At 41.1% G+C, this 12,523-nt stretch overlaps 1 protein-coding gene across 1 annotated transcript in view; it reads right to left on the reverse strand.

Annotated features, from left to right (window-relative positions):
- Positions 1 to 12,523, reverse strand: part of PHACTR2 (phosphatase and actin regulator 2) — a gene marked incomplete at both ends in the record, with an annotated part of 126,649 nt that overhangs the window by 15,909 nt on the left and 98,217 nt on the right. The window contains 5 exons of the mRNA XM_079550336.1: positions 3,445 to 3,500; positions 5,213 to 5,369; positions 6,598 to 6,800; positions 8,193 to 8,730; positions 11,699 to 11,935. Coding sequence (XP_079406462.1) covers positions 3,445 to 3,500; positions 5,213 to 5,369; positions 6,598 to 6,800; positions 8,193 to 8,730; positions 11,699 to 11,935 — 1,191 coding nt within the window. The remainder of the gene's footprint in view (positions 1 to 3,444; positions 3,501 to 5,212; positions 5,370 to 6,597; positions 6,801 to 8,192; positions 8,731 to 11,698; positions 11,936 to 12,523) is intronic.

Genomic DNA, 12,523 nt, shown 5'->3' on the forward strand with positions numbered 1-12,523 from the left:
GAAACACTGCCTTGATACAAATTCTTACTAACACTTAAAATGTGATTTGGTCTTTCAAAGTAGAAGTTTTGCTGTAATGTTACAAGAAGATGCATTGCACCAAAATATGAGTACAGACTGGGAGAAGAATTCACTGAGAGTAATCCTCTGAAGAAGGACTTAGGGGTCTGGTGAACAGACAGCTGCTCTTGAAGCCCAGAAGGCCAACTGTATCCTGAGCAGCATCAGAAAAGGGATGGCAGCAGTGAGAGGGAGGTGATTGTCCCTCTCTGCTCTGCCTTTGTGAGCCCCCACTTGCAGTATTGCATCTAGTGCAGCACAAGAAGGATCTGGAGCTGTTGGGGCAGGTCAAGAGGAGGGCCACAAAGATGATCAGAGGGCTAGAGCACCTTTCTTATGGAGAAAGGCTGAGGAAGATGGGATTGTTCAGTCTAGAGAATATAATGCTCCGGGGAGACCTCACTGTGGCCTGCCACTACTTGAAGGAAGCTTATAAACAGGAGAGAGATTGACTTTTTACGCAGTCTGAGAGTGACAGGATGAGGGAGTATGGCTATAAACTAAAGGAGGGGAAATTTAGATTAGATATTAGGAATACATTATTTATCCAAAAGGTGGTGAGGCACTGGAACAAACTGCCCAGAGAAGTTCTGGATGCTCCATCCCTGGAGGTATTTAAGGCTAGGCTGAATGGGGCCCTGGCAGCCTGAGCTGGTGAGTGGCAGCCCCATAGCAGGATGGTCTTTAAGGTCTCTTCCAACCCAAGCCATTCTGAGATTCTATAAATGCGCTAAAAATAATGGGGCTCATGGTCTTTCAGGTATTGCAGAAAATCCCACCCAGACACCAAGTGATAGCTGCAGGTATGAATTGACTCATTCATCCAAACAGGAACACAGTGATGCACAGAAGCACCCTTCTGACTGGTTTCAGTCAGTTTTAAAAGCAGTTCTGATCTGTATGAAGTGGAGAAAGAAAGCATAAACACAGCGTTCCCAGCTGCAAGTCCCCTCAAATGTCCTGCTGCTGAACTGGCAAAGCACCAGCTGAGCAATTGCCTTTCTCTTGCAGTAATCTCTGATCAGGTCCCAGCAAGGGGGGGCTTCCCTCCTTCCTTGCCTGCAGTGGAGGGGAGAGAAGAGAGGAATTGCTCTGCCTGAGGACTGTCCGGGTCTTGACCATAAAGCACTCCAGGAGCGTGAAACCAAACTTTCCATTGTGTCCCTGTGGGGATTAGCTATGTTTAGACTTTTCTGCGGGCTCGCTGAGGAAGGAGAAAGAAAAGACAAACAAAGTGCTTGCCTCTTGAAATGCTGCAGAATGCAAGAAGCAGCTCCTCTTTCCTGGTTTTAAAAGCAAAGATAATCATTAATACCCCCTAACCAGCACCAGGGGCTAACCCCTGCTTTTTACAAAGCCAGCACGGGCAGGCGTGCAGGTGCGCAGAACAAGAACTTCACTGCCCTTTATAAATACAGGAAAAAATACCATTATCTAAATCCAAAACTTCTGGAAGAATAAAAAGTTTCTTTGCCACAATACCATAAATACTACTAGCTCAGAACTGTCTGTATTAAAAATACAGGGCTTTATCTGTTCCTTCAAGTGGACTCTTGAGTTATCATAATTTTGTTTTAGTGTGGGAAGACTCAGAAGCCTGGTTAGTTTTATTCAAATTGTTTTTACAGAAATCAGCCTGCAATGTCTTGCCATTATATCCAAAATTTTTTTAGTAACTGGTTTATCTGGTAATATTATCAAAACAAAACTTGCAACACTGATTTCTTCACTTTAACTGGAAATAGAAAAAAAGAAAAAATAAGGACTTTTCCTGAAACTCTTGAAGGATTTGGCTTGCACTTAAGCCTAAAATAAACACTTGGATCTTTGCCACTTAATATAATCTCTAATTCTGATAAATACCACTCAAAACAATGGTTTCCTTTAGTTGCAGTTTACTTATGAGCAATAATATAACCCCTTTTCCCCACGCACTGCTTAAAAATAGGAGGAAGGAAGCTTTATGAAAGAAACCTCCACTTACTCACAAAAGTTACGTGCGACAACAAAGGCATCTAAGACATGTAAACATTTTTGAATGATCCTCTGTAAGGGAATGTAACCCTTTTAATAAATAATATGAAAGTTTTAGAGCTGAGAAAGAACTTGCAGTCTCAAAGATCTCTGGCCAGAATGCCATTACAAACACTGGTTTTTCTTGTATTTTGCTTTGCTTTTTAAAGATTAACTTGAAATATTTTATATTTCTGCTATGAGCAAAAAGCAGATTAAGTGTCTCAGCTTTCTTTTTTTTTTTTTTTTTTGCCATTTAGAAGACTGCACTCATAGAATCATAGAATGGCTTAGGCTCCAGCATTTCTTTTTGCTTTCCCTTGTCCCTTTCAGGAAAAACAAGAGGGAATGATGGCATGCTACTGAGGAAAAGAACAGCAAAGAGGCATTGAGTGCAAAGCGCTGTACTCTACCAAAGACATCAATAAATAACCTGAAACAGGAGTAGAAATCTATTAACTACTTTCTAATCTTGAGATTCTTATTGCAAAATCTGTGCTCAGAATAAGTAATGGTAAAAGTGATGTTAAATACACTAAGGGTATGCTGGTAGTTCAGTCATCTATGGATTAGCTGGACAGAGAAGCCCAGCTGGCGTTCCCAGCTCAGTGGCCGTATCCTCGACCACCGAAGACTTGAATTACTTTTCTCACATAGTTCAGCATGAGCTGTTTTTCACTTAAAATACTTTTGTATTTCACAATTTATCTTTATTATGACTATGTGATCTACAGGTTAAGAAATGATGCTCTTAGAAAGTCCATTCACGTTATGTATTGGACTGAAGTCCTTTAAGCCCTCTTCTGTGCACCATAGTGCATAAACAGTAGTTTTTGCTTTCAAGTAGGACATGACACTCTTACACAGAGCTTCCACAGAAGTAAGAGAATTTTATTAGCACAAACAGTTGCCTAAAAGCCAATAATTATTACTCCTCCTTGATTCGTAGGCCTGACCAGGTGACAGCGATCAGCCCATGAATTCTGTACACTTTCCGAACTCTGCCCTTACATCCCACGTCCAGCTCCTACTGATATTCCCTCTCCCTCCTCAGAAGCACTAGGTGGAAGTTTAACCAGCCTAGAACTACTTATAAGGGGTATCTAATTCATTCCTGGGCTTTGGGACCAGCTTCAAGAAGTGGGTTGGTGACAAGTAAAACTCAGCATCCTGAATGTGTGCAATTTTCACAGCTACCATTCCAGGTTAGTATACAAGTCTAGTGTTGACATATTATTTTCAAGAACATCAATTTTTTCCAGCTATGGATCTAACGTGAGAGTAACAATGATCAAGCTTCCATATGAATCCAACATATGCTGTTCTCACTTTCTAAGTAAATACTAACTTAAAGATGAATAAAATACTTACGCTTCAGGATATTTCTCTGCTCTAGCTCTTCAGTTGTAGGCCTCTGGCTAAGTCTCCTGTAAGAGCAAAATAAATGGCTCATTTAGAATCCAAATCACAACTTACAATTTGAAATGCTGCTTACGTCCTTCTTATACAGCCATTGTCCTAAAGCTATGTGGAGGTATTCAACAACAGCCAATTTCCATTCAGTTATAATATTAGTGCACGTAACTTCCACACTGAGTAGGCATTTAACATTTATATTCTCACCACTTGAATACAGAAGTGATACTTGCACAGTACTACAGAAATTGCACCAGCAAATTTAAATTTCTCATTTACAGGTGTAATTTTATGAGAGTATATACATGCCTTTTGTTCCTAGGCATTCTAATTACGATAAGTTGTGCAGTCATAAGATTGTTCTCGGGTATTTTGAATGCAAAGGCTATTCTGTTTTTCAGCACAAAAACTGCATGCTGCAGATGTCTTAGAGGTTGGAAGTTCTTTTAGCCTCTGCTCCACAAACCCCACACAGTTCACTATAGATAATCTGCAGCTTCAACAAACCATCTGATTCAAAGAATCCTTAGCACATTTGCAACACCTGCATACAGAGGAGAAGACCTGGGGGATGCTCATCACCATCAAATGGAAACTCCACACTGCATGAGGTTCTGGACCCAACACTGGCTGCACTGTGGGAACAGGGCTTTTGCTGCTTTCTGCCACCTTTCCACATATCTCTGCTGTCAGGTGCTGACCCCAACACTAGGAATTTTAAAATGGGATGCCATAATCTTGGTCATAATCTCAGACCTGTGCGCAACCCTAGTATTGCAATGCACACCATAAGCTTTTCATGCCTGTTGTTGCCTGTTACTGAATATGGCTACATGGTAAAGGTACGAGCTGGGCAGAACTGGCAATGCCAGACAAGAGAGTTCAGGGTAGGAATCAAAGAGCAGCTTGTTCAGCATCAGTCCCGTGGGAAATACAGATAAGTGGGATGTGATTACCAAAGCTGGAATCTGGTTAGGAAAGCAGTGATAACAACCAGGCTTCTTTATTAGCAGAAGAAAAATGTCCCTCAGGTCCTATGAAGATGTATCCTTCTTATAACTATGAAATGGAATATATTAGTTGGTCATCCAGTTCACTGAGCACTTCAGCCTTGTGCTAAGTGCTGGGACCAGGCTGCTGTGCTTCTGTACTGGAGGACCACTGGCTGCACTGCCCAATATCTGGAAATCTCTAACAAACACAGGACATCCTCCAAGTCTGTCAGGGTAACATTTTTGAGCGCAAGAGAAATAAGAACAGGCCTGAGAAAACATAGACATATTGTAGTCTCTTCTCAGAGAACTATAAAAAAAACAGAATTAACACTTCAGAGGATTTTTCTTAAGTCTGTAAATACAGGTGATTTTTTTCTTCTTTTTTTCATGCAATTATCTTAAGTCCTGTAGGAGTTTAAAGTATGAGAAAGATACTCCTCAGAGGTGAGGTAATCTACAGTAGTAATCTACAAAGTCAGTCTATGTTAATATCTTTTGTTGGAATCAGTACACAAATAAACATTTTAGGGAACAGGAGAAGAGCAGGAAGGGACAGAAAGCAGGAACATGCACAGGCATACTCCTTGTGTACGAAACTACAGCTCTGACTGAGAAGGGGACATGTAAGCTCAAGTCCCTGCTAATCACGGAGCCTTTTTAGTTGGAAGGGATCCTTAATGGTCATCTAGTCCAACTCAGTAAAGCCACATTTACTCTGCAACTGATACCTCACAAGCTTCGTTCCAATCTGATGTCTGATTTCCTGCCTCTCCTCTTCAGATGTACGCTGCAGGATGTTTTTGTCTTCTAGTTCTTTCTTAGATGGTCTGTTGCCAAGTTTGATAGCAAGAGTATCCCTACGACGAATTTTACTTGCCAAAGAGCCTGAGGAAGTGAAGAGGAGGGTGGATTTAGTTCATTCATGCTTAGGTTACAGAGACAAATCAAGTAAGGACTTTAATACTTCCCCAGAGCAGCCTTGTTCCCACATGCAGGAAAGGAATTTTAATTAACATCAAAAGGAAAATAGTTTCAACTCAGCTCACAAAAATAAAAAGTTGGAAGACTTGGTTGAAAAAGCTAACAGCCAGAACAATAGAGGAATTTTAGAAGGATCATTCATTGTCTGTGAAGCGATGAGGCAAAAATGACAAATCTACATTTACATGTCTTTGAAGTATGATACATTACAAGTTGATTTATTTACCTACTCAGTACAGTTTGCAAAATGCTGCCCTTTTTCTTAAGCTTCTAAAGGTTTAGCCTCATTGTCTCATCTTGTCCCTCTTCCTTTTTTTTTTTTCTCTCTCTTATGTCACTTAGTTCTTGCATAGTGTTTTCTATCTTTAACTCTTTTGTTAACTAAAATGAAAAACACAGTTTAGAAAAATGCCCTGAGTGCTTGTGAAGTATTCTAGGCAGCAGCCCCAGGCACTGAAGCAATCTCTTTGTCAGTAGGACAGATATAGTACAGACAACAGCCGCGCAGTTCCGTTAGCATTAGCATCAGCCAGCTCTGGAAGCAGTTCTGTTGTCTCCTGATATTCTGAGAGGGCAACACACATCCAACAGTGGCAGATCTTGTCACACCCTCTTCTTTTCCTGAACCTGCTCCCCCCATCTCCATTCCTATGCAATGCTTAAACTGCATGGGCCTCAGCAAGTTTTTGATCACAATTGTTTGGGAGTGGAGAAGCATTTACCAGCAGTGGTAAAACTATACATAATCATTTCTTGAAGCCATATGTGCCTCTCTTCACTTTGCACTAACAGGTACCAAGCACACTCATATGTAATATGTAAAAGGCAGGGAGCAACTGCTTGGTAAGGTGCCCTGCAGCAGCACTGCACCTTGGAACAAAATCACCCACAGAACGATGTGCTTGCTAAAAGCTCTGCCCTAGTCTTTGCTCTCCTGCAGGTCATAACTAAATAGGGTCAGCTACACAAAACTCACTTGGATGTAGGTGTCTTCGGTGCAAGCACTGAGCTCCAGTTTAGCAATCTAGCAACCACAGACACTTAGCAGGTCCTCTGAGCCAGCCAAGGACAAATGTATACAACCTGAGCTGGTCACACCTTCCCCAGTACACTCCTTTTGTTAGGGGCTTACTTTCAGCACTCGCATTATCATCATCATCGTCGTCATCATCATCTGTGTAAAGTATGGGCCCATCAGAATCAGAGTCACTGCCATGGCTCTCTCTGCTGCTTTCACTCTCAGCAGCAGCAGCAGCAGCATCAGAAGTCTTCTCTGCTGGTTCAGAGTGGGTCTTGCCATCTGCCTTTGCTTCTTGGTTGTCTTTGCTAGCCAGGCTGTTAATTTATAAACAGACACGATGTTACATTAATTCAAGCAGCACAGAACTCAAATGGGAGATGAACTATAAAAGCAAAAATGAAAATAAAAGTTCAGTTGTTCAAACTAACTTCTCTGTTTCTAAAATCATGTGGATGTACAAGCTATGCAGTGATGTGTATGCACGTGGGTGTACACACCTATATACGTCTGTCAGGAAGAAAGATGAGGCCTGAAATGATAAGCTGCAAAGTTTGAATACAGAAACATCACTGTTCTTGCTTATTTCTTGTGCAGTGGGACCAACAGTAAATAAAGGATAATGAGAAGAGAAAAGCAGCTCGTAAAGTTGAGGGTAAGAGGAGTGAGTCAGAGAGCAGGCAGGATTGCAAAGCTTCCTGTTCTGGATGAGCGACTGTATTTACTGCAAATACAGTTTTATTACTGATGAGAGCGAAATGTTCATTTCCATCACTGATGAACATGGAAATGAGCAGCAGAGTATCTGTCTGCCATGGGAAAATCCTTTCCATAAACGAATGTGTGATCAAGGAGAGATGCAGCACAGGAATGTAATACTGGCACAGATGTACCAGCAAGACTTCCACTATCTAAAGGAAATTCTCTAGGCCACTGGTACCATTGATTAAATCCTCCTGGGTTGTTATGAAAGACACTGGTTCTTTTGTCAGGGAAAAGACAGATTAACATCAATCATTTCCTTGCTGCCAACTATTTTGCTTAAAACATGTAATTATGAACTTGTTCTTGACTAGATTTTATGGTATCTGAGACTAAGAAAAGATATCGGGCAGTGGCAGATCAAACATTTACTAACCAAAGTCTAAAACTGTCATTAAGCCTACAAGTAAATTCAGCTACAAAATCTACAAAAAAGTAAAACAAAACCAAAACAAACCACCTCATAATTCAGCATCCTTTCTTGTTTGCTTTTATGAGAGAGAAATAAAAGTATTATCTGAGACTAGCTGAGCAGTTGAACACAGGGGTCTTATTCACAGAATCACAGAATAGCTTGGGTGGGAAGGGACCTTAAAGCCCACTTGGCCCCAACCCTATGCCATGGGCAGGGCTGCCACCCCCCACATAGGCTGCCCAGGGCTCCAACCTGACCATGAACACCTCCGGGGATGGGGAACCCAGAGATTCTCTGTACCACCTGTGTCAGTGCAACAAGGCAAGCTGTACTAAGCCAAGCAATAATGTACTTGGCAGATGACGAGAAATGACATCTTGGGGAATCCTTCGGTACCACAGGAGAATATAGACTCTAAAATGCACAGAACAAATTGTGCTGACATGCAATGTAACACTAGAAACCTGGCTCCCTCAGATGTAGGCTTTGCTATTTTTTAATAACAGCAATGATTTACCAATGACCATCTCACCTTTTTGTGTCCTCTCCACGAACATCTGGACTGCTGTCTGAGGTTGTACTGCTCAAGCCCTCATCTGTGCCTCGCTCAGCCTGGAGAAGAGGTTTACTATCTGATCCGGGAACAGATGGATCTTGGGCATCTGAGGACACAAGGAGTTGACCAGCTGCAGAAGTAAAAGGAGGTGGAGGTGGAGGTGGGGGTGGGGGTGGAGGAGGAGCAGTGATGGGAGGAGGGGGGACAACCAGCTTGCTTGGTTCGCCTACATCCTCTGTTTCAGGAATTACACTGGAAGGTTGCTCAGGCTCAGATTTTTCTGCCTTCGCTTCCAACTTGATGGTACTGGCACCTGAAGGGGAAGAGGCAGCCCCATCTGGTGCCGTTCGTGAAGCTGTTTGTTTCCCAGGCCTTTTCTTGCCCCTGGGAGTTCCTGATGTGCCTGATTTGCTGGAAGTCTCTTTAGAGGCTTTGGGATGAGATGATGTGGACGAAGTAGATGGTGATGAAGAGGACTTGGAGACTGGTGTTTTTTTAGCATGTGAAGCACTAGCTAAAATAAGAAAAGAAAAAGCATTTTGCAGTCTTGTAACTGTACAATTCTTGCGTCTTTTTGCATTAGTTGACTTTTGTGCTGATACTTTAAAAAAATGAAAAAACACACTTGAGATTTCTATAATCCTTCATCTATATGTTTGAGATGAGTAAATACTGATTACTATGTAGTAATTACTATTACTAATAGTAATTACTATTACTGATTACTATTACTATACTGATTTTACTATACTAAAATACTATGATTTTCTGTACATCTTTCAGTGGACAAATCAGGATCCCTGTGGGCATCAGTTAATCACATTTCACAATGTTTTTTCAAGTTGCGTGTTCCTAGTTAATGGCAAGCAGCAGAGGGCCATTAAAACAAGATGCACTTTTGAGTTCAGCGGGTACATCCATTTAACAGAGACAGAAACCACTGATCTCATTCTGCACAAATGATCTCCCGAAGCAAAGAGGCACTAAAGACCTCCTGTATGTACTGGAGCTCTTAGTCTTGCCAGTGACCAGCTCAGCATTGAAAACAAGGTGACACAAGACACTTGTTGCTGACTAGTAAGTAATGTTACTGTCTGCTGCTGTAATACTTGCTATATTGAAACACACATGGTCAGTGTGCAAGATTGCAAGAGAGATCAGCTAGACTGGTATTCCCATTTGCATTCCAGTCGCGTTTCTGGCTGCTGTGTTGAAACAGCCATCATCTGGACTGGGAGCTTCAGACTTTGAACTTACATTTAAAAAGCAACAAAAATGACAACCATCTTACAGTTCAGTCCTTTTCATCAAAATGCATCCAACTCAAACTCTTCTGCTGTAGTGCATTAACCTCAAGAGCACAAGTGAAAGCATTATAAAGTTGCACAGCAACCTCGAAGCTAAGCTTACGGAGCAGAACAGAAAGCTGTAAAAGAAATCTGCAGAAAGGCCTATAAGCATTTAAATAAAAACAAAACCTGAGCAGGGTAGGATAGAACCAAAATACAGATGCTTGCACCAATAAGCTCATGGTACAAAAATAGCTCTCACAGTGATGCTGCTCTCGGCCTCAAAGAAAATGGAAAATAATTCGAAAGATTATATATCAAAAGACACATTATACCGTTCTCATCTGCAGGAGAACATTATGGTTTATAAACATTTAGAGAGCTGTGCAGCTTTCAGTACATCTGCAAAAATCTGCAACAACTCATGGCTTCAGGCAAATCACTGTCCTTATGTGCTCTGAGGCCACTCTACAGGGCACAGTGCAGGACCTATTGATATTTGCTCTTATCAGTCACATCTACTACAAATCACTGACTTCACTTACCAGCAAAGAAACAAAGAAATGCTATAAGCAATAGTTCATAATTGCAGTGGAAATAAATAGTGGCTTCAACCTGCATATTACTGAGCAGAAACCTTACTGAGTAAGTGGATGGTACTAACAAATGGCTCTGGTTTTGATTCAGCAAAGCACTTAAACGCAGGTTCCAATCAATGAAACAAAGGTACGTGCCTAGCCTCAAGAACTCCAGCACAATACAAATACACTATAATTATTACTGGGAAAAGTTAAAAAGATGTTTCCATTGAATGAAGCCTTACATTGTTCTTGGAACCTTTCTGGTCTTGCAATCAGGAACAGAAAGAATTCTCCCAGAGAAATTCTCCCCACACTATGACTCAAGTCAGTAGTGCTATTGCTGTTATTGCTTTAAACTGGGCTGGTTAACAATTTCCTATCAAGTCCCTTTTTTTCAGTAGAAAACTTAGATTTTGATTACATAAAAAAAGCTGATGAACATTATTCAACTTTGTTGCAAACATTCATGCTTATGTTAAACTTATGTTAACGCGCATCCTAACTCCACTATTTCAGTTTGGAAATCTATTGAGTAACTTCAGTTCCTCATATTCCTGTTCTCCTTCACGGGACTGGATCACTGTATTCACTTTCACGGGGACGTGATAAAGCTCAACTATAAAATATCACTCCCAACCAGTTCTGTTTATTAAGTATTGCAGATGAAAACAACAAACCCAACACTGAAAGAAATTATTCATAGAATATGTGCTATTTTGTACAAGGGGCACATTGATATATTTTATATCCATATGGTCTCAAGTATCACCTGAAATTTCAGCAAGACTACTAAAAGACAAATCTGGAATTTGAATGTATTTTAATTTATGAACTGACATATCTGAGAGCTTGTTACCAGTCAAAAGCCTAAACACTTTTCTACCCAGTGGGTTGTTCTGTTTCTGAAAGGTCTGCTGTTACAAGCTTCTTTCAGCTGAGAGTAACAGTTTTCAATGTGAAAGTGAAATACAAGCAGCAAATTCTGGGTTTTCAAAATGTTTATTCTTGTGGCCTATTGATGTAGAGGGACAGTTAATACCAAGTTAATATTGTAACTTAAGCATTCTCGCAGTGCTTTCAAACAGTCCTCTTCTGTATGCTTCAAATACAACACTTGCAAAAATGTACAAGTTATGAAGAAGTATACTTGGAGAGGAAACTGGAGGGATTGAAGGACTTTAAATCACAACCACTTGAACTCGAGATCAGTACCTTAGAACAGCTACATAAAATCTAGTATAACTGCAGATTGCAGAAAAATCAATAGATTTACTTTGTGGCAGTTCAGATGTATTTGTTTCCAAAAGTCACCTCTTTCCTTGCTGATCCTTCGACAGTTCTCTGAGTCATTTTATAGCCAACACTTGCACGTCAACTGGGAATTCAGTATAGTCTCTGTTGTGCTTGGTGTTGCGCATACATTTGTTAGACAGCAAAATGATTCATCTGAGGTGTTTGCAGACAGCAGAACCAGAGCTCAGTGAGATGTTAGCTAAAAACATCAGTGGCATGCTCTTTAGTAGCATAGCTATGTACAAAAGCAGAAGTCCTGAGGACCAAGCCCCTCATGCACATGCACCCCCATAACCGGCACTGCCTGTGCAGTACTCACCAACTTCTCGATTTGCACTGTGGCTTGTTGGCTTGGGAGGCGGGAGAGGAGGCTGCTTAACAGGAGCCTTTCCCTTTTTTTTAGCATGAGGTGCTTCATTACTCTTATGGCTGGTGGTGGTAGAAGCAGCAAGAGCATTTTTTGGTGGTAGCGGAGCTTTTTTAGATTTAGGCTTAGACTTGGGTAGTGGTGGAGCATGGGATGCAGTTATTTCTGGGCAGTGATCAGTAGTGTTCTCTATGGGTAAGAAAGTGAACAGAAGCCAACTGACACAGGCACCACAAACATACAACAGCAAGCTAGACAATGACTACTTTTGCTGCTTGATCCCTTGGGAATCAGGAGAGACTTCACTTTTTCTCTCCTATTGAATTACTACTTCAGAAAAAAAGAAAAAAAAAGTTCCCACCTGTCTCAATTCAAGTCCTTGTCATTGAAGACTTTTACCCAGCACTCCTCTCAATCTTATCTAATCCAGACTTCCAAGGATCCTCTTTAATACCCCCAAATAAATTGCTGGCTGCAAACTAAGCAAGGCAAATGCCATTTGGTAAAAAATTCCCTTAGATTTTTTCTAGTTCTTTGAAATCAATAGGCTGTAAAACTCAGATTCATGCGAATGTGAACAAAGCTTTTCTCTCAGCCACAGGTTCAAACATGGCCATGCAAGCTGAAATTTTCCCCTGAAGCAACACATTTTCCTATGCTGCAGCCTGCTTGCTCACAGAAACAGCACCTTTATTTTGGGTATCTTCCCCAGGGTATTTCTACTCTTTAACTAAATTAAATAGGATGTCATTTGGCATGGGACTGCTCTTCCCTCCT

Source organism: Tetrao urogallus, assembly GCF_951394365.1.
Source record: "Tetrao urogallus genome assembly, chromosome: 2".
Lineage (NCBI taxonomy): Eukaryota > Metazoa > Chordata > Aves > Galliformes > Phasianidae > Tetrao > Tetrao urogallus.